At 38.3% G+C, this 21371-nt stretch overlaps 2 protein-coding genes across 32 annotated transcripts in view; both read right to left on the bottom strand.

Moving 5' to 3' along the window:
- LOC129576874 (uncharacterized) overlaps positions 1-21371 on the bottom strand; it is a 57135-nt gene that overhangs the window by 1189 nt on the left and 34575 nt on the right. For 22 of the 31 annotated variants that reach the window (XM_055462852.1, XM_055462857.1, XM_055462844.1 and 19 more), the window contains 11 exons: positions 10805-10988; positions 10506-10634; positions 3722-3796; positions 3431-3636; positions 2640-3295; positions 2419-2538; positions 2119-2324; positions 1717-2015; positions 1375-1596; positions 1078-1214; positions 40-954 (listed from right to left, as the gene is read on the bottom strand). In XM_055462852.1, coding sequence (XP_055318827.1) covers positions 40-954; positions 1078-1214; positions 1375-1596; positions 1717-2015; positions 2119-2324; positions 2419-2538; positions 2640-3295; positions 3431-3636; positions 3722-3796; positions 10506-10634; positions 10805-10988 — 3149 coding nt within the window. Of the gene's footprint in view, positions 1-39; positions 973-1077; positions 1215-1374; positions 1597-1716; positions 2016-2118; positions 2325-2418; positions 2539-2639; positions 3296-3430; positions 3637-3721; positions 3797-10505; positions 10635-10804; positions 10989-21371 lie in introns of all 31 variants that reach the window. The other 9 variants (XM_055462865.1, XM_055462846.1, XM_055462847.1 and 6 more) reach the window with 1 other exon arrangement.
- LOC129576878 (uncharacterized) lies at positions 10941-20517 on the bottom strand. The gene is made up of 2 exons (XM_055462882.1): positions 11146-20517; positions 10941-11046 (listed from the first exon to the last, which is right to left on the bottom strand). The coding sequence occupies exons 1-2, from the start codon at positions 12041-12043 to the stop codon at positions 11015-11017; spliced, it is 930 nt and encodes a 309-aa protein (XP_055318857.1). The 5' UTR covers positions 12044-20517; the 3' UTR covers positions 10941-11014.

Raw genomic sequence — 21371 nt, 5'->3', positions numbered from 1 at the left:
GAGAAGAAAATCGCGATGAAAAAGGAAGTCGTGCCTTACCAATAATTGTGAAATGTGTAGATTCAATGATGCCACATAGGCTGATATGAGGTGGCAGGGTATTGATGGTACGGCATGCTGTTGACCAATTGGGCTCAATTCGATGGGCAATGAACAAAGATTTTCGCACGTGGTCGATCTCAATTTGTTGGCGCCATTATTCAATTTTGCCTTTGCATCGCCGCTGTTCAAATTCAGTTCGGCCAATGGTTGTGCCAACGTATCGTATGCATAATTCACTTCCGTGTTCTCAGCATCCGCCGTTGGTTTGTTTGTCGTCGTCATCTTCGATGCATTGGTGCTGGAAATTTGTTCGCTATTCGATGCACTATCATGGTTGCCCTTTGATTGGCCATCGATGCCCGGTGATTTGATTGGTGCCGTTGACGGATCATACACTGAGTCTATCGACTCGTCGACGTCGTTGTTGGCTTCGGATGGTGGTGGCGGTGGTGGGAGTGGAGCAGCGGCCGATTGCCGTCGTGGATCGGTTTTGACTTTGATTGATGGCGACTTTGTGATTGCGGGCAATCGAATTTCATCGATTTCACAGTAACCATCGTCGTCTGGTAAAATATTTGCCGCTTCAATCGATGTCATACTTTCGCATAATTCGGCTAGTTTATTATTGTTAATCACAGTTGATGTTGTTGATGACGATTGGCTGCTATTATTGCTGATACTTGTTGTGCTATTACTTTGTGTCGTCGGTTTGCTTTGCGGCTGCTGCTGTTGCTGTTGTTGCTGCTGCTCCAGGCACTGTTTTTCAGCGGTTTTAAAGCAATCATCACACAGAGACGCTGATTTTACCAACATATCCGTTGGTTTGATTTGCGGAATTTTTACATACTCATTCAATGCTTCGGTCAGCGATTGAACTTGAGCAAATGCAGCTAATAAAATGTCCGATGGCTCCTGCAGATATTTACAATACTGAATGTTAAAAATAATATTCACATTTATTTATGGTTCTGTCATGTTTTTGCTATTTTTCGAATGAATTGAAGCATGAATTTGGGACATTGAATATTTTCTTACCTTGGGAGCCTCTGGTTGGCCAGCTATGTCTGCAATCGCTGAAAAATGCTCATTCGGTACTCTAAATATATCACAAACAATTTTTTGCTTTTCGGCTAAAGTGAGTCGTATCGATTCGTCCAGGCGTCTCAGTCGTTCTACAGAAAATTTCAGGAGAAAAAAAAAATTGGAATTCAAGTCACGCTGGATCTATTCTTGGATGAAACTCTTTTTTTCGCTTTCAAAATGAAATCCCTTTCGAAAAATTCCGAAGCGTTTCGTCATGAAATGGGATCAAATGGGTAGACTTGCACTTACCATTTGGTGTTAGAACAGGCTCAGCCGTTAGAGCTGGACTAATGCTGACATGAACTTCACTTGGTGCCACCAACGATGATTGTTGTGTCAGTGTTCGTGTGTTATTCGAATTATTGGAATATACTTCAGATTTTCGATTGGATTTGTCGCACACATCCTCTTCGGCCAATTTGACTGATGCTCGGGCACCGCTTCCATTCACATTGATGTAATCATGTTCACCTGCAAAATGCAAATTCATTTCATTTTTTTTTAGTTTTCCATTCAAATTTGCAGTGTTATTAGGGTGAAATGGTTGCTTGACATTTGATGTAATTCAAGAGTGTTTGATTGAATACTTACTGAATGCATCGGCGTCGTTGCTCGTGCTGTTGTGACGAGCGACTGCATCTTTCTGTCCATCTGCAGCAAATTGATTGTGTGCAACATTTTCGGCCGCACTTGCATTTGATGTGGATGTATTCAGGCCACTGCTATTCGACGTACCACTTGTGACAAATTCATGATCTGTTGTCTCTTTTGCGGTTGCACTTGACGGTATCGTAACGCTGGCCGGATCTTCCATCGGAGTCATGTCATGATTTTGACTCTTTGTTCGTTGTTTATACGCTTCGGCAGCAGCTGATATGTGATTGAACCACCTGCATTGATGTTATTTTCATCGTCGAATGAACAAAACAGAATTAATTTTGTAAAAGGAAAATTCCAGCAATGAGAACAACCAAAAATTTACAAAGTACATACGTTTTGCACTCTAAAGCGCTGGGAGCGGTTAATTCTAACATTTGCGTTACATTCGTATTGATTAAATAAAAGGAATTCTTTTCCACAGCCGATTGACGAACTAGAATCAGGTTGATCTTTGTTATTGGATTAAAACGAATCTCATTTTTGCTTTCGCCTCCAGTCGATCCAGGGCTCACCAAATGTTTAAGCATATATTTATCGTCCTGAAAATGCATCAACAACATTTCGATTTCAATTATTTTTTATTTTTCTGTTTCGGGGAAGATTCAAACTTGATCGACAAGCGAATCAATTTACCTTTTTATGCAGTAAAACGACCATTGTTTCAAACAGAAGACCATGAAGCTGTTCTTGTGGTTGCTTTTTGTGTGTTAGAGTACCTTCATAGATTAGCTTGTGTTGTGTTAGGTCCAAATGCTGAAAAAAGTACATTTATTTTCCACCATTAAAATCCGAATTTGAACAGAAGCGATTTTTTCTTTCGTTCTCAATTAAAATTGGTTCGGTTTTCCACTCACTTTGAATTCGTTATTTGGTTCCTTTTCAAACAGAGACTTGTCCAGGCGTTTTTGAATGGTTTGTAGGGTGTGTGTATCTTCAGCCTCGCGTACAGCTTGATTGACGTGATCGAGAATGCGTCTGGACAATTCTCTGGACCGTTGTATGGCCTCTTTTTCGTTATCGGCCGGTGATGTGCTCTTGGAAATTTTGGCTAAACTTTCAAACAGCAGCGGATATTTGGTCAACCGTTGCAATACGGTTGGCAATAAATCCTTCAATTGTAAACGTCGGCAGGCTTTGTGCGATTCAGCTTTGGTCAACAACCTCTGGAGATTTTCATCTTTGCGGCGCTTCTCTTTAAGCGCTTCGAGAGCGATTTTTTGGCGTGCACAAAACTGAGCCGCATGCTCACGCAACTGATCACCTGCATTACCATCGAACATTGACAACAGTAAATCACCGATTTCACCCACCAATGGACCGTGTTCGCTGCGCCGTTGTTTCAACTGTTGTTCGAATGTGCTGTGCAAATCCTTTAGCACGAGCAACGATGGTGGAAACAACAAGGTGAAATGTTCTTGTGTTAGCGCCGATGACTCTTGTAGCGGTCGCATAAATACACCTTCGAGCAATTTAAGTGTCCGCACATGGTTTCGTTCGGTTTGATAGATTTCTACGTAAAAAAAAATCGAGGAAAAAAAATTAATTTCAATTTTTTGTTGTTGAAAAAAATCAATGTTATAACAATGTTGATAAATCAAAAGCAAACCGATGAAAAAACGGCTTCTTCCAACAACACCACACTTACCATTAATAATTTCTTGTCGTCGCTTTTCCGCATCGGAAAGCGTATGTAAAATATCGGCGCTAACATGTGAGCTCCAGTCGGCTTCGGGCGGATCGCCGGCCTCATCTTCACTGTCAACCCATTGACGCGGTGCAGATACAACGCCCTGTTGATGGCCACCGATCGGTGTGCCAACCGCTTCCAATGATGGACTGTTACTGCCAAGACTGTAAAATGAATGGTTCATCAGTGTTAATCTCATTGAATCGCATCGAATTCAAAAATTTGCAAAAATGACAAACGAAAAATTACCTGGATGAGAGACTAGAACTCGAGCTTGCTGTGAAATTGGTATTGTTTATGCCCAAATCGACATGTTGATCCTCACTGTTATGAGAACAAAAGGGGGAATTTAGAAAATGCACACAATTTAATTAGCATAAAAATATCCGGTTGAGACAAGAGCAAAATATTTCCGAAGAAAAGAGAGAAAACCACCTTTTATACCGCTCTGTGTGAACAGCCATTCGAGAAAATCGACTGAATTCTTCTTAATCCGTAATTGTCGCGCGAATTATCATTTGCACTAATATATAATCACCACCTCAATTTAACGTTCAACTTGACGAAAATGATTTTTTGTTTGTTTTTTTTTTTCATTCAGTTTTCACAGTATTTCCTTGCCATTCAATTGTCTCGTTTTTTCTTTGTATCATAATTCAGTTTGCAATCATTTCGTACGGCTCCCTTGAGACAAATTCTACGTTTGTTTGAAGAATGAGAGAAAAAAAAACGAGACACCGTCAACCAAAGTCATTCCACGTTTCACGTTTCAGCAATTTTTTGGTCGGTGTGTGTGTGTGTTTCTTCTTGTCCTTTTCTGTTCGTATTTATTTTCGGAACCAAAGCTCACAAATTAATTTGTTTCACGACGAATGATGGCGATACGGCAATGATGTGAAGACAAGACAAAAACACACTAGAAAATTGGTTCGCGCGCGCATTGTCTCTCGAAATGTATATAAAAATACTTGCACCACTATATTTAATATGACCACTGCGACGAAAAAAAAAAATGGGCAAACTAGAATTAGAGACAGGCGAAAAAAAACGAGAACTGTTTATAGTCGCGATGATGGTTTCCCCATTTTAATCACTTATATGTAGTATAACAACGAGCTTAACCATTCAAAATCACACCACCGAATATTTTTGTCGCATTTAAGGGGCTGATGGCCCGTTATGTGTATGTTTTATTTTGCTTCTTGTTTATGTTGTGGCTATATTCGTTCGATGGACACGACGGCGACGATAGCACAATCGCCGTTCGACAGAGCAAAAAAAAAACAACCCAGCCGTACGCGCAAAAATGTGTATCTATGGCTTTATATTTTAACATGGGATTGCGGTAGTCTTGGATTTTGTTGATTTTGCTGGGCGTGTTGTATGTGTGGAAAGGAACAAATATGCAAGCTATTCTCTATTGTTGATTCGAAGTCAAACCGATAAACTCGCAAGAAAATTGAAATGACCAACAGCAACAGACAAGCCAACAACAACAACGAAAACAGCGCGCGAATACACACACACACACACAGTCTCTGTCTACATCGAGAATATGGTGGAGATAATGAAAAGCAACTGACACACAGCGAATAATGTGAATTTGATAAGATATGGCATGAATTGAACATTGGATTGGCGGTGAGCATTTTCTTAGATTTCGGAATTGAATGAGCCGAATTTCCGGTTTCTGGCCCAATCAATATGACCGTGCAGGTTGACCTCGAGTTCAAGCATATATGTTTTCTTCTCTCTTCTTTTTCACTTTGGAAAATAGCGTCCGTTGTTTTTACGGGGATCGTTTGAAAATTTTCAAACAATATTGTCGGTTTCGCCGAAAAAAAAAACGAGCTGGAATGTGCTTTCAGAGTGTATGTGACAGTGCAGTCAATTTCTTTGCCATTGTTTGCACCGAAATGAGAAAATATCCCTGCAATTTCCAACGCATCCCAGTGCAATGTTGAAGTGTTTGTATGCGAGATAGAGAGAGAGAGAGAGAGAGAGAGAGAGAGAGAGAGAGAGAGAGAGCATAAAAGCTGAAGTGACATAAGTGCGCCATTAAATCACATTTTGTGGTCGCTTTGTATGCACATCAAGTGCACACTTTTGGTAAAAGTGCGGTGAACAAAAGAAAACTACTATGCGAAGTGTGAAATGCGTTGAAAATTGTTCAACTCGAAATGAATGTGATGGTGTGTGCTTGCTGTAAACAAAAGTTGTTAGTCGTTGGTTTTTTTTCTCTGTTCAATCCTCGAAACCTAGCAACTAAATCGAAATCTTCAGAGATAAGAGACAGTTTGTTGTGAGTTGATAGGAAATTGTCACGTTTGTCGTTGTTTTGTGGCGAATTGGTTTTGAGTGAAAATGAAGGTAACTCACGAATCAATCTTCTTTCAAGATTTAAAACAGCGATTGGATGTGCGGCATCTTGCATGGAAAAACATTGAACAAGTAGTAATGGAGGTTTTTAGAACAGGTAATGCACACACGATAGCTCAGCACTGCGGAATCCGATGTGACAATAATGTGCGGTGTTTGTGTGTGTGTGTGTGCCCAATGTTGTCAAACGATGAAAAATGCTTTGTTATTTGGCTAGATAAATATGACAGTCGTAATCATGATGAATGGCAGCTAAATGAAACAACCGACACACATTCACTCACTCATTTATTCGCTTTCTCTTTTGCTATCCTTGCAACAATTCGTATATAACACTTTTGAGCTGTGCGAATTCCAAGCACCAAAACATTGCCTACAAATATGTAACCATACAAGAATGTCGTCTGCATGAAATGTAAGCATGCTTCCACGTTTGTAATAACAACTGACTCATGACGATTAGGAAATGAAGTGTGGGCTGCTTGTTGCGCAATGAATCATGTGCACACAAATTCAAATAGTCCTTCATTTATTTAGAGTACGGATCAAAGAGTAAAAATAAACAGGCAATAAAACCGAGAAGGGGGGAAGGGAAAATGAAGCGAAGCAAAGAAAATAAAAGGTAATTTCAATTGTTTATTAGATCTAATTCTGTCATTAAACGCGGATTCTCCGCAAACAGTGAGCCAAGAACGGGCATACATCTGTGTCAGTGAGCATGAAACTGGATGGTTCGTTGGTTGGCGTTCAAATCGATATCTTCCTTCGATGATGAAATGTCGGAAATATTCCATTGTGCCGCGCACAAAATGTCCAATTCAGAAATAATTCGCGTAAATTTCCACGCTCTTGTTTCTTTTTCCATTTTCTCACTCTCTATCTCGGTGTTAATTGAACGTGAGCAGAGACAACCCAGCCAATCGACATGCAACCCAATCGATCTTCGAACGTCGCCTCACCATTGTGCGGCACTCATTCATATCAATTTTATGGACAATGGACGAACACACCCAAAACATTTGATGCAATTAAATTCAAAAAATAATTGCGATATTTCGATTGCAGAACCACATAAAACACACACACACACACACACACACACACTGAACAACACCATACTTCAGAGAACGAACGAGCGCGCGCGAGACGGAATCGAGAACAAAAACAACAAATTGCAGATGGAAAATTTGTGGTAATTGTTTTAGTTCTAAATTTGAAATGAAAATCAAGCGCAAAACCGTTATTGCACGTTCACATGCACACGCACATCCATCACCCACAATGTGACGACGACGACGGCAACGGCAACGGTGGCAGTAGCGGCGGCGATAATGAGTGAAATCCAATTGCGATGTTAACATTTAAATATATTTTCCTTTCTTGGCCGATAGAAGCGTGGAACGTTGATGTGGCGGCTTTTTGTCTCTCCGTTGCTTACAGTCTCGAGATTCAAAATCGATGGAATACAACAGGGGAAAGAAAAACGAACACCCGATCGAAATATATAAGTCGGAATAGCCCTTAAATTGTTTAGAGCGAACAATTTTATAATCGGCCGATTTCCACGCACACACACACACATCTTGTCTACAGACTCACTCTCAATGCGCGCAGTCAATGTGGCATTTTATTTTGCAATCAAACTACGAAATATCGATCTCTGGCTTCGTTCTCGTCGAAATGTTCTTGTTTTTCTTTTCGGGGCATTCATAACATTTTTCTCTCATTTTCTTTGATTTTGTTCATCATCTCTGTATCTTATTACAATTAGAGTTGTTGTTTTTGTTCGTATTTGTTCGCATATGAAAATCAGATGTGGAAATTTAAAACAAAAAACCAATGAAACGATGCTTTTAAATCGATACAATTGCGTCTTCTTGATTGCGAAATTATAGTATGCGATCGAAAAGTTACAAATTGAGCAACGAGCAACACCAGCCAAATTTGAATAGTCAACAGCGAATGAAACTCCATAAATCGCATTATGACATGATGCCACACAGTTGTTTGAATATCCAAAAACCAAACCGAACAAAACAAAAACCGATTACCGAATGAGTCGAAATGATACTGTATGGGCTTTTGATCGATGCTGCAATTTCACTCATTTTGCATTAAATGCATGTCAAAATCTCTCTCACTCTCGCGCGCGCGCTTGCTCGTGTCAGATGCGATGAATGGTGTACAACCATCGAAATCAATCGGTTTATGATTTGTGGCTAATTTGAATAATTGATATTTGTTTCGTTGCAAAATCATTATTAGAGTATATGATGAGATGTGATAGAGAGGGGGAGAGAAAGAGAGGAAACACGGCGGATATTTGGCTGTTGCTTGTGAAGGGGGAGATTTTTGCGCAACAAAAATCAAGCAAAAAAATTCACAAACACACACACACACACATATGGCAAAAACATTCCAACTGATCGTCATTTACAACAACATCAATTCACACCACCAATAAAAATGCTAACGGACGACGTGGGTGAACCATAATAAAATGCTGAATATGTCGATTTTCCACAAAATTAAATACCAAAGGGGATATGGCCAGTCGATTTATTTTTTTCTTTCCTGCTCCTTCTCTCCATCGATTCACTTGTACACTGAGCACGAGAACGAAAGAGAACGATTTCGGCACATTGGGCATCTGGCGCACGAGCCTGAAAACCAGAGCCCATGTTTTCAATATGAATTTACTTGCTGGCAGTGTGAAAAATCGGATTCTTGCTCAAAATTTCGTATATATATCAAGGAGTATATCGAGCGCAGCTGCTATATCATTGCACACAAACTTATTGTGTGAGATTTTGATTCCAAACTAAGAACTTTTCACTTAATTAGCTAGTTTCCATTTTATAAACTAACCACGGTTCATAGCTTTAACTCAACAACAATCAGACCCAATTACATTGCGGAAAAACTTAAAGGCAACTCGGAAGCAAAGAGGTAGAAATAAAATGAATTTTCTTTGGAAGAATAATAAGTGAAAATCAAAATAAATCGTAGTCAACACCACCACCGATTAGATACTCTCAATGTTTTGAATTTACTAGCACCATTACTTTTTTTTGTCGTGATTTACACCTTTTTTTCCTCTACATACGTAGCAGTCCAGCCACACAATGGAATGTGAAATGGAGAATAATCGAAACTGAAAAAAATGCGCGTAATTGATGGTCAAACAATTGATTGAGACAGCTTGAGCTCGATAGAGAAAAATAAAACACGTGTAATGATTTCGCGGTGCGTTGTTGTTTCCGCAAGCTTTGTCTATGCGAAATTCATTTGATTGACTGACTAATTTTGTTGCGCTGATGATGAACCCGAGCCGATAACAGCCGATCCGTTGGTTGAATGTGTTTTTGTTTTCTCACTGTCGTTTCGTTTGACTCAAGTCGTTTTTTTTCCGTCGTGTTAGTTTCATGATGCAGTGTGTATACGGGGTACGCACATTGACCAACCAAGTATTAAATTTGATGTTTTGTCTGATTTTTCTAACCATAGGATTATAACCGTTGTATGTGTCTGTATGTATGTAATTGTGTGAGAGTGTGATGTGTGTTCTTGAGTTTGGTTCTCCCTCAACTCTTGCTCCGTTTGCTTTTGTTGCCTTCATATCATTTTACCGCGTGGTGTTTTTGCTCTCTCCTATTCGTGGCATATGCGCAAGCTGGCATTATTCTGCTCCTTCATGATTCTCGACATATTCCACGATTTATGTAGCACGATTATTCGTTTATTATCTTTGTTGAAGGACCATTGGTTGGCCGCTACCGTCATTGCTGTGTTCGACGTCGTCGTTGTTGGCGCTTTTGCACAAACATCCCATTGTTTGCAACTTTTAAATGGTTATTTTTTATCGCCAGCGTCAGTCGCGGCAATTCACACTCACCGTGCGCATTTCGAATCCTATTCGCACCTGATTTCTCTTTCACCCTCGCTATCAAATCTCACTCTCTCTCTCTCTCTCTCTCACACACACACACACACACACACATTTTCTTTCGAACACTTTCTTTCACAACCATTCCCAATTTCGTGTTGTTTCCAGTTTACACGTGCAACTTTGTACGCGCAAAAAAACCAACTGAATATATCTCGAAGACTTCGGATATTGCCCTTTATAACACACAATGTGCACCTAACCCTCCAGCGAATTGCTACCTTATGCTAACTAGTTTCGACGAACTAGTGAATCAAAAAAAACGCTCACAAACCCTCGTTTCTATAAAACTGACCAACCAAGCGACCGAACGGAGTACTTTCATACGAATTGGAAATCATAACAGTAACATTTAGCTTATGTAAGTATCTGTCGATGACGGTGGCCGCGATCGCATCTATCTACAGTAACTTAATTCAATTTATTGCTTGTGTTTGCGAATTTTCATTTTCATGATAGAGAATGCGAATGCATTTCCAATGCGACAACATAATATCGTATATTTTATAGCGAATGGTCTGTTTGTTTCACCCAGAGGATATGTGAGACGGGTTTTCTCTCTTCATTTTGCTCTTATTTTTTGTGTGTGTTTTTTCTTAGTTTTTCTTGTCTATTTTTGCTTTTAATTTATTTGTTTTTTCAGTTCAGTAAAACCATAATTGAATTTCACCCTCAACCACAATAATGGACTGCACAACTTGCACTTACTTGGATTTCGATGATAAACTCGGATCGGATATCTTTCGGCGATTGTTTCGATGGTTTCGTTTGTGGGATAGTCGCTCTTTATACGATTCAGAGCGATTCACTGATACGGGCGCTGATTTCGATTTTGTGCTATAAAAGTGAAATGGACGAAAAACAATTTAAATCACAGCACAGTTTAATGACACGAGTACGTATTCTTTCGATAGATTTCACACCGAAAACACGGTGTAATCGGAAGAACAAATACCAAAAAAAAGAAAACAAGAAAAATGGGAAGAAAAATGCAGCAATCAAACTACCTGTCGCGATTATCGTGGTCAGCGTCTGTGTGGATGCCGCTTGTATCGTTATCAATGGAATGCGATGTATTCAATTCATTTGTGGTGGGATGATGGCTACTTTGTGTGGTCGAATTTAGCGAATTATTCGCATCTGATCGACGATCAGATGGCTGACGCACCACTGATGCCTGTGAAGGACGATCTGCAGAAAGAGAAAAAACCACCGGATTAATTTTTATTTGCATTTAAAAGAGAAACACCTGTTGAGAGAAGAAAAAAAAATTAATTCTAATTTTTCGGGGACAACTCATTCGAAATGCATTTGCGAAATTGGATAAAAATGTTAATCGGATAGGAACCTTTTTTCTTATTTTTAGTTTTTGTCTTTTTAGCGGTGGTTGTACTTGAAATGTTGTATCCTTTATCAGGTATGTTTAATGAGTGCCGCATTTGAAAGTCAACTTGATCTTCGGAACACGATTGAAAATCATCATCATCACTCAGTAATTTATCCGATTGAAATGATGGTGAGGTTTGTAAATCATCGTTTTTACTCTCAACAACAACACCATCTACATCTTCTTCATCTTTTTTATCCGCATCTGGATTGGATTTGCGTCGTATTTTGCCCGTGTCACCAAGCGATTTCCGACGCAATCGATCGAAATCATCGGATGTGAGCTTTTTCGTTGATCCACTAATGAACGATTTGTAGCGCAGCAATGCATTCAAATTTAATGTGGTATTTCGCCGTGTTGTTTTCACTTTGGCCGGTGTTGTGACCGGTTCGAGAATCGGTGTTGATGACACTTTTCGTTGCATACTTAACGCAGGATTTAATAAATTTTTACTCGAATTTTGCTTTTCAATCTTAATTTCGGGCACCACTTTGTTTCGCGATGAACTTTTTGTGACACGATTTTTCTTGTACTTTTGATCAACGCGTAGCATTTTATTTTTATCCTTTGCACTGTCATCGTCATCGCTGCACAGCAATGATAATCGACGGCCCGATTGAGATCGTAGTACATAACCACTGCCATCAGCAGCCGCAGCGGCGATATCACGGATGCGATTCGATGTGGCTGTTATTGGCTTCGTTATGCTAACATTCAATTCATTGGTATCTTGATTACTGTTGATGGCTGCCTCATTTTTCGATACTGATTTCTTCGATCGAATGCGGTTTCGTATACTTGCCACTCGAGATCGATCCGTCGTCTCATGATTTGGCTGGCTGCGTGGACGAAACCACATCTTTTCACTTATATGTAGATATTTCTTGGTGTTTCACTCAATTTTTTTCAATTAACATCATCATTCAAATTTGGGTCACCGGAAATCACTTGTCCATCAAATTATTTATGTACACATCGGTTTTGTGTTCACTTTATTCTTCTAATTTTTTTTTCTCTCTTTTGTCTTATTTCGTCTATTCAGTGTCAATGAGAATTTTGTTTTCACATTCAAATCAGCAGAAGCAACAACAGCAAAGAAAACTACAAATTGGATCGAATCGAAATGAAAATGTGCATGGAAATGGATGTGCTAATTTATTTCTCGGCGAAATTATTGCCGCAATGTGGATTATTTTAATTTTGAAACACCGTTTAAATATTGGCTTTGGGCTTGGTGTATGTCTGTGTTCGTGTGTGCTGCAAAAAAACATCCACGTTGAATTTGAAAATTTTTTATGCATAAATTTGCAACACAGACGAAGAAGAAAAAAGAAACACACACACACACAAAATATGGTCTGAGCTATGGTCTGAGTGTGAGAGAAGAATTTTTCGAAATCATCGATGAGAACAAGTTTTTTTCTCTTCTTTTGCCCGAAACGTAATACATTTTATTCGTCGTTTGAAATCAGCCAATGAACGAAATGTTCAGTACAGAAAAAAAGAACATTCGAAATACCGTCCTTGGATCTGAAACGTTCTCAAACGAACAAATATCAATAAAAAACATGTGTTTAAAGAGAGAGAAAAAAACAACTGAGCTAGGCTAATTTCAATAACGCAGCCGCAACTTTATGTCGCAAACGCCATACAGCGCCGCGTTCATTGCACACACACACACACACACACACACACACCCATCCAACACACTTGAAATAAACTAAAGAGTTCACGTGAGGGCACGCCATTTTTTTTTCTCTCGTTTCACTGAAGTGTCGACCTTTGTTTTTCCAAAATAAAGTGAAGGAAATTTGCGTACAAACTATGTCTACACTTATCTGAATTCAACAACAACAACATTCGCTCGACACCAACAACATTAACATCAGCCGCTTGACTACGAAACCAAAGAACAAATCAACTCCGAAAATATATCTCAACAATTTGCCTTGCGGATGATTCATTTGAGCGAATTTATCGATATGCACCGAATCAACGCAAAAATTGATATGGTCCGAATCAGAAAATAAAGTATGGCTCATAGCATCACATCGTGTGTGTGCGTATGCGTTGTGTGTTTGTTATCGTATTTTTTGTTTATCTTGTGCCATATAATAATTAGACCTAGCTAATGCTGTGCATTGTTTCAATAACAATAAATAAATGACTAGACCATTACCAGCTGATCTTTTGTTAGAAGATGACGTCAATCAAAAACCATTGGTCAATTGGACAGCACAACCGATCAAAGCCCATAATATTGTGCAATAAATATTTGTTGATTTGGAATTTCAACCATTTATAGAGTTCGAATTAAAATAGCTAATCGACGAGAATAGCGATCGAAAGCCCTTTGAGGGTTGATTGCAATATCTGTTCAAGTGAGACCAATAAATCGCTGTTGATATCCCATTGTTACGTCAAATGAATTTCACTTGTTGAAAGTATTCGCGACAACTCTCAATTGAAGCTTATAAATTAATCCTTTCGTTTAAGCGGCAAACAGCTTCGATTGAAGTAATTTTTCGAAAAAGTTCATGTTTCGAATAAAAAAAATTCACTTCAAGACGAAAAGTTAATGAATTCGTTGCCCTCAATACGAATTTTTTTGCTCTTTTTCCTCAACGAAAACGCAACTTTTTTTAGGCAACTAAGAGTGTCATACTATCGGTCACGATACCGCCGACGCTTCTTCTCGCTCTCGATCCATCAAAAACAACAACAAACAAAGAATAGAACAATGATGTGTTTTTGAATATGGATTAAGGCATTTGAAACCAGTGAAATTGGCAGTTGTTTGAGAACAGACGAAAACAAACACGTTCCATTTAGCAGCCGTGTTTAAAATTCAACGCAATATTTTCGCCCGATATCTCAGATCATTTATTTGCATTCACACTCGTCAATGAATTTGAGTGTTTTCGCGAGAGCCAACACACACACACAAGTGGGTGATTTTATGTGTATGATATGAGAGGGCTCGAGTATGGACAGAAAACCACTTCCTTCAAATATTGAGAAAAAAGAGAGATAAAATTTGGTCGTTCGGTCGGTCGGTCGGTGACAAAATGTCTGCATGATGTAAATGTACAAAACGTTGATTGGTTATCGAACGTTCACACAAAACCATGTTATTTTTGAAGTCAACAGATTGTTGTCGATGATCGATTACGCAAATCGACGTCATGCAATGCGATAGAGATTGAGACAAAATAGCAACGGTGATCAATAATGAGCAAACAAAATATGGCAAATGATCGTTGAGAGAAAACAGAAATTCTTTTTGGGTAAATTAGATCAGTTATTGTTGGCATGTTAATTCTATCTCTTGTATGTAGCTACTTTTTCCCATGCGTTCATATTTAAAATTGCAGTTCGCTGCTCTTTTCACTCGATATCGATGAAAGTCACACACATATCTTTTGCAATCGAGCAGAGTGTGTCCGAAAAAGTGCCGTTGAAGCAATATTCTGAGCTAACGCACAACTAAATTACTATTATTACAATTACATTTCGACGATGTTGTGGGAATAAATGTATAGGTTTATATAGACGACAGTTTTGAGTAGGTGTGTATTTGCAAATTTATTTGTATGTGTGTTTTATTTTGTCATGATTGGAAATACATTTTATTTCTTCACATAAAAGCGCACAACTCTCTAAGCGCTTTGATCTGTTGCTATGCTTATGTGCAATCAAATTTAATGTACTGGTCAACCATTTTTCTCGAAATTTGACAATGTTCTTTCTCTCCCTCCTCCCCTCTCGTTTATTTTTTGATAATTAATCATCTTTAGATAAATAGGACGAGAAATTGAGCGAAAGATTGTGAGTTTTGAACGCAAGCGAGAGGAAAACACATGGTTTTGATGTGACTCAGTAGTCAATACCAATGGCATGAGACATGCATCTTGAAATAGTTGAATGAAAAAAAATTATTATTTATACAATGGCTTTTTCTCACACGCTGGGCGGTTCGAAAAAGAACAGCGCGCAACACAGCCAAAACAAAAATCCCAACCGAAAAATCTGTTTAGATATTTTTTCAACGGTCAACGTCACAGCTAAATAAACATGAAACATCTTCAGATCACAACGGTTTGTGTGCACTTTTCGTTTGCAACAATGTGTGAAATAATAAGCACATCCACTTCGTATACACTAACTTAACTGGAAAATTCAGCCATTTCAATGAACAAAACACAAAAACAGCAACAGCATGAAATGATCGCCGAATTTTCCACCAATGTTCATCAGCACAAACATTTGCATATCTTTTGAAATGAAAACTTGATGCATTTTTTAGCATTTACCCTCGTCGAATTCGGTTTTATTTGCTATTCAGCTATTTTTCTTTTTCTGTTGGTATCTTGTGTTCAAAGTTTTCGTTTTGTTTTCATAAATAAATAATAAACTGCATAAAGCGTCTGATCGTACGAACATAGCATTTATTCACAGTGTGTTTGTAGGTGTGTGTGTGTGATTCTTTTTTCGTCTTTCTTGACACAAAATACATTTCACATTTACGTAATTGATTTATCCTTATTGATTCATCACAATCGCTTTTTTCGCGTAGTCACTGCCTGTGTTCATTTTGTTGCCTTTGACGCGCTTTTCGCTGATTATTTGTGATGTATATATTGGATTTGTTGTGTTTCGTCGTTAAAAATAGCAATAATTATGGGAAGAAAAAGGAAGTCACACCAAGCCGAAATGGCTGAAATTCTTTTTAGCTTTTTTGTGTATTTTCTTTCGGCTTTGCCGTTTCTGTGTTTGCACGGTTCATCTCTTGCTTTTTCATTCTTCATCCGAGGAGAACACTGTCACTGTTTTTTTTTTCATTTGTGTGGTGGTTTTTTTTCTTCATTCTTTTACTTTCGTTCGCCTGTAGTTCCTTGTTGTATGTTTCGTGTGTTGACTTTGTTTCTTCTCTTTTCGCTAGTTGTGATCGAATGTGTTTCGCGCGCACACACAAAACCGTCACTATCGCACTAGATACGAGATGAAGCGGACTGAGTGTGGTTGTTGTCGCAGTTAATTGTATGCGCCACAGTTTGGCAGTGCGCTCTTCTTCTCTCTCACTCTGTCTCGCTCTCTCGAAAAATAAAATCAATGACATTCCACACATCGAGAGACATACTCTCATGTATATGTAGATCGTTGCGTAAATTGAAGGCCAATTTTGTACTTAAAACTCTTTGGCATGACAGTCAACAAGACACTAAACTGTTTGGCGATCAAGAATACGACGAACCGAAAATTTAAGTGACAAATGAAATGAAAATGAGAGAATAACAGCAACAAGAAGAAGAAAAAAAAGAAGAAGAAGGGAATAAACGAGACAAAGACGGCCGGTCGAGATTGCACAGAAATGAGAACGAGACACACGAATAGCTCGCGAGAGCGAATAGCTGAGAGTGTGAAGAAGAAAAAAAACATACCAACAAAATTGAAATAAAAATGTGCAAATGAGGCAACAAGCGGGCGGGCTAGCGAACGAACGTGGGGAAAGAACGAGATATAAAGCACACAAATCTGTATGTATGTATACGAACATCAGCATAGTGTACAATACCGAATAAAAAAGGAAAGACGAAATAAAAAAAACATACATTCATCTCACACACAATACACGAGATATGTGTTGATAACAACAACAACAACAACAACAATAATAATAACAACAATCACAAAATGATCACATTAACAAGCAACTTGCGACAAAGATCCGAATGAATGGCCGAAGTTACGAGCAGCAGTCAAATGAGCAGAGCAGAACAGTGAATAAGAGCGCGTAAGAGCATGCTGTTCGCACTTATCGATCATACAAACGAACAAATGAAAGAGTAAGCGACAGTGATCAAAGCCAAAAAAAAAAACGAGAGAACCGATCACTCGTCATGTATCAAGCGAGCGCATGTTGCTGACGAACAACACGACGGTGACGACGACGACGACCACGAGAGAGAGAAAAAACATTGACAACTACTAAACTAAATAAACATGTTCGCATCGCCTCACCAAAACTAAAACATCCATAATAAATCAAACAAAATGTTTTCGCGTGAAAATCGCGTGAATCGCTTCTATTTCGACAGAGAATCTATTGGATCATGTATTGAAATGGTGAAAATGTATCGAGTGTGCGATTCTAGATATTTGCAAATGAAATGTGTCGCTGTATCTTGTGTCTTGGACGCCTAATATTTGTCTTAAATCACCATTGTCGCCGCCGATGCCACAGCCGTTGTCGTCATCGTCGTCACAAAGCCCCTTGTGAGCGCCAATACATTCTCTAGCTCTCTCTCTCTCTCTCTCTCTCTCTCTCTCTCAATCTTTCAATGAACGATGCACACAATTCGCATCTGACTAACGTCCAACACGTTGTTTTGATGTTTTTAATAGAAAAAAGTACACACACACAAACACCGTCGAAGCCGAAGTCGAATCAAAATAAAACTCAAAACAACTGACTAAAAACAGCCAACTGAACTCAAATACATTAATTGCACATCTTATTTTTTGTTGCTCTTGTCGCACACTGTTCTTGTGTCGACGCGATTTATATTTCAATTACACGAAAAAGATACATAAAATAACAAATCCAAACTGAACATTTAAAAACAAAATGGTGTGCTATTTTTGAGAGAAATGTTCAGATTATTTTATCCTATGACGCGAGACACGATAAAAACAAATGATGAAAATGAACGGGAAACTTTCAATGGCTATATTCAATTTGGAATGCTTTTTTTCTCTCTTTTTTTCTTACTTTACAGACAAATGTCACACACGCACAAATTTTAATGATAAACGCTATGTAATGTTCAAAAGGCAATTAATTGTTGACACGCAATCGAACCGAAACATCTTAATAATCGAAGCGAAGAAAAAAATATTGCCAATTTGAATAAAATATTCGATAGGAATGCTCGTGTGTGCGCGCGTCAGCTCACACTTGAGCAAGCAATCACGGAACGCGCATGCGGAACATCTTTTTCGAACTGCTTTTTTATTGTTGTTATTCTTCTTTGTCTCTGTTCCAGCCAGATGTGTGACAAAACTGGGCACATAAAATGTAATTTGGTGGTGTTGTTTTTTTATTGTGTTCGTCATAATGCCTGATAACGTGCGATAATTGATAAAAGCCACCGCGGTATTAAAATGTTTGCGCTTATGATAAGACTGATGCGATCAAAGGAGAAATATTTGCAATCGATTGTAGTAGATTGTTATCTCAATCGACAAGAATTACGTCACATCGGCCAAAAAATCCAAAGATTTCACTGAATTTATGGAAATGAATAATTCGATCGATTTCGTATTCAAACCACGCCACTATCCGCAGTATTCGGTAATTCGCCAATCACGTGTGTTGGACAATGAATTTTTTAGGAATTTCAAACACCGTTCCAATTCCAAGTGTCACCAAGCCGAAACGGATACACATTCTCACTAATGGATTTGGTTTTATGGAAAGCGATCGCGCGCGCTCTTATTCAAATAATACACTCTCTCTCTCGCTCTCTCGTCGCTCCTCGCACAAGCACACATTGCCGACAAATTTCTATGCTAAACCAAAATGAGATTAGATATCAACAACTATGGCTTGACAATCGCTGTCGATATTTCAATTGTTTTAAAATAATGAAGAAAAAAACACAACTGATATACATATTTTGCGCTCTTGTTCGAAACATTACAGTTTCCATTTCATGTAATTTCATCTTGCGGTTGATTTTGTTGCTGTTCTCCCATGTCATATATATGTATACATATATATTGAAATGGTATGACATTCCCTGTACAACACATGCCATTGAAATGCAAACCACCAGCAAATGTGACTATAATAGTTTCGTTGAAAGTTACTTAGATTCAACTCATTATTTTTTTTTTCTACTCTTTCTTTTGTTGCTGTTTTCAATTCGTTTCAATCTCAAAATTAAAACGATTTCATATTTCTGCGATCGTTTCTAAACACATCACTCCATTTTACGTGGAAACTGTTTTGTGACACATCATGCGGCAACTACAAATGCAGCTTCAATGAATAAATAAACAAATCCTTTCAGTACTGAAACACTGATGAAAACAACTTTGTCACCCTTTCAACGACCTTTACAGCACTACAAAAGTAGAAGAAAACATGTTCGTCCAAAAGTTCTATGTTGACTGGATGTCGGACTACACAAATGGATACGCAATCATAAGTTATACGTAATGAAAGATATGAAGTACTTACACGAAAATGACGTAATCATTGAATTCTGAAACGATTTTCTAAGAAATGTTTATGATGCTAGTTCAACTTGATGAAAAGAGAAGGAAGATTATTAGGGGCCAACTTGTCATCGCGAGTCAGACAATATGCACATAATTCCGATGTAGACTCGTAAAAATTTATAGAAATTCTCAAACTATTCGCTACGAGTCGTGGCACCGATTTTTTTTTTGCAGATCTACAAGTCAGTTGTGAGTAACTGACACGTCAAAATTATATCAATTCCATTTTCAATAGATTGTTTCTATGTGATTTGCAGATCCACTAAAAAGATTCGTGAAAAGCTCGAGAGTACTCATATAGATTCGAGCAAGATTGGTGCGGTTGGCTGTAATACTAACACGCTTGCGATAACTCGCATGACACATAAGCACATACCTTTAGTGCAAAAGCATTTATTGCTCTCCCTAACGCAAACGCCATCTATTCGGTGTGAACATGAAAACAAACAAAGTGACTCCAGCTGCCAACCGATATATGAATCGGTGGAAATGAAGGCAGTGTATAAAAAATATGCCGAACAAAACGAACCACAGCGTTTCGTCTATATAGAGATGTTGTTGTATTATAACTCTGTATGGATCAATTTGTTTGTTTTCATGTTCAAATTGAACAGATGGCGCTCACGTTAGGTGAGGCAATAAATGTTTTTGCACTAACCGTATGCATAAGCATATAGAGTTTATACCTTATCGCACCAACCAAATATTTTTCCTTTGAAAAGCTTTTTTTTGATATTTTATCAACCGAAGAAGGAATTTTAAAGTAGAAAGTTCGTAAAAACTGAGTCACTAATAAAGTTTGTTTTTAATCGATCGGGTCCAATGTTTATACTTGCATTTTCAACAACAAAATTATGATCAAAAAACACTGTGCCGGTATCAACGATTCCAATTAATTATTAGTTAATCACACACTTTAGCGATTGTTTCACTTTGCTTAAAATCTGATTCCAAGAAAATACTGGACGAAAAATTCTGAGAAAAAATCGTCTAAAACAGGTGAAATTTCACGCGGTTATATGCGAAAATGTTAGTTGCGAAATGCATGTGATTTTACCTCCTGAACTCCAGATGGGCAACTTTAATAAACGTTTGATGCTCGGGTTGCGGCGAACCGTTTGTTGTATGGTGACTGATGGCGGCGGCATTGCAGCGGTTGCGGCCAATTCATTCGAATGATCCATGACAAAGCCACCCCGTTTCACACACTGAACGACACACACTAGTGTGCCACAGCACAAATGTTTATGTTTGTAAAAATGAGGAAAATCCTCGTTTCAAAATCACACGAAAAAAAAGCAACAAAATACTCTTTGGTTCGGCGATTTCACGTCATTTCATCGTTCTTGTTCTTTTTACTCATAAAATACACTGGATGTTTTAATATTTCTGTTTTGAAAAATAAAAACCGTAAAATTTGTTTTGTTTATCCCGAATTATTCGACCACCACTAGATCAGCAATAACAACATCCACAAAAAAAATAGTTTTGCGTATGTTTGGAAATTGTTTCTCATTTTTTTTTGTCCATCTGTTCATCAATTTCCTCAGTTCTCACGCAACATACATTATCGTTCGGTTGTCGCACAAAAATTGATTTCAATTACGATTGAGAATTGGTTGTACGCGATCAACAGTAAGCGCGAGAGAAAAAATGCTGTTGCGAATTCATAAGTTTTCCAGCGCACTCACACACACACACCATACTGCAGCAACAATAACAACAACAAAAACAGAAGGAATAGGAAAAAAATTTGCTAAGAAATGAGAGAAGAAGCCAACAGCTATCATCGTTGTTGTCGTAGAGTCAAACACGACGACGACGTTGTACGTCGTCAATGACAGAGAATTTAATTCATTAATTCGCCTGTAAGCGATTCGCTGAAATTGACGAATAGTAAT

This window comes from Sitodiplosis mosellana, unplaced genomic scaffold, assembly GCF_009176505.1.
Source record: "Sitodiplosis mosellana isolate CC-2019 unplaced genomic scaffold, AAFC_SMos_1.0 Smas_scaffold_6191, whole genome shotgun sequence".
In the NCBI taxonomy this organism is placed as follows: domain Eukaryota; kingdom Metazoa; phylum Arthropoda; class Insecta; order Diptera; family Cecidomyiidae; genus Sitodiplosis; species Sitodiplosis mosellana.
Note: the sequence above shows the minus strand (reverse complement) of the source record. Positions and strands in the feature narration are given on the sequence as shown.

Coding starts and splice junctions, on each gene's coding strand:
- LOC129576878 (XM_055462882.1), bottom strand. CDS start 12,043: ATGTGGTTTCGTCCACGCAGCCAGCCAAATCATGAGACGACGGATCGA. Junction 11,047..11,145: donor AACTAAAAATAAGAAAAAAG/GTTCCTATCCGA, acceptor TTCTCTCAACAG/GTGTTTCTCTTTTAAATGCA.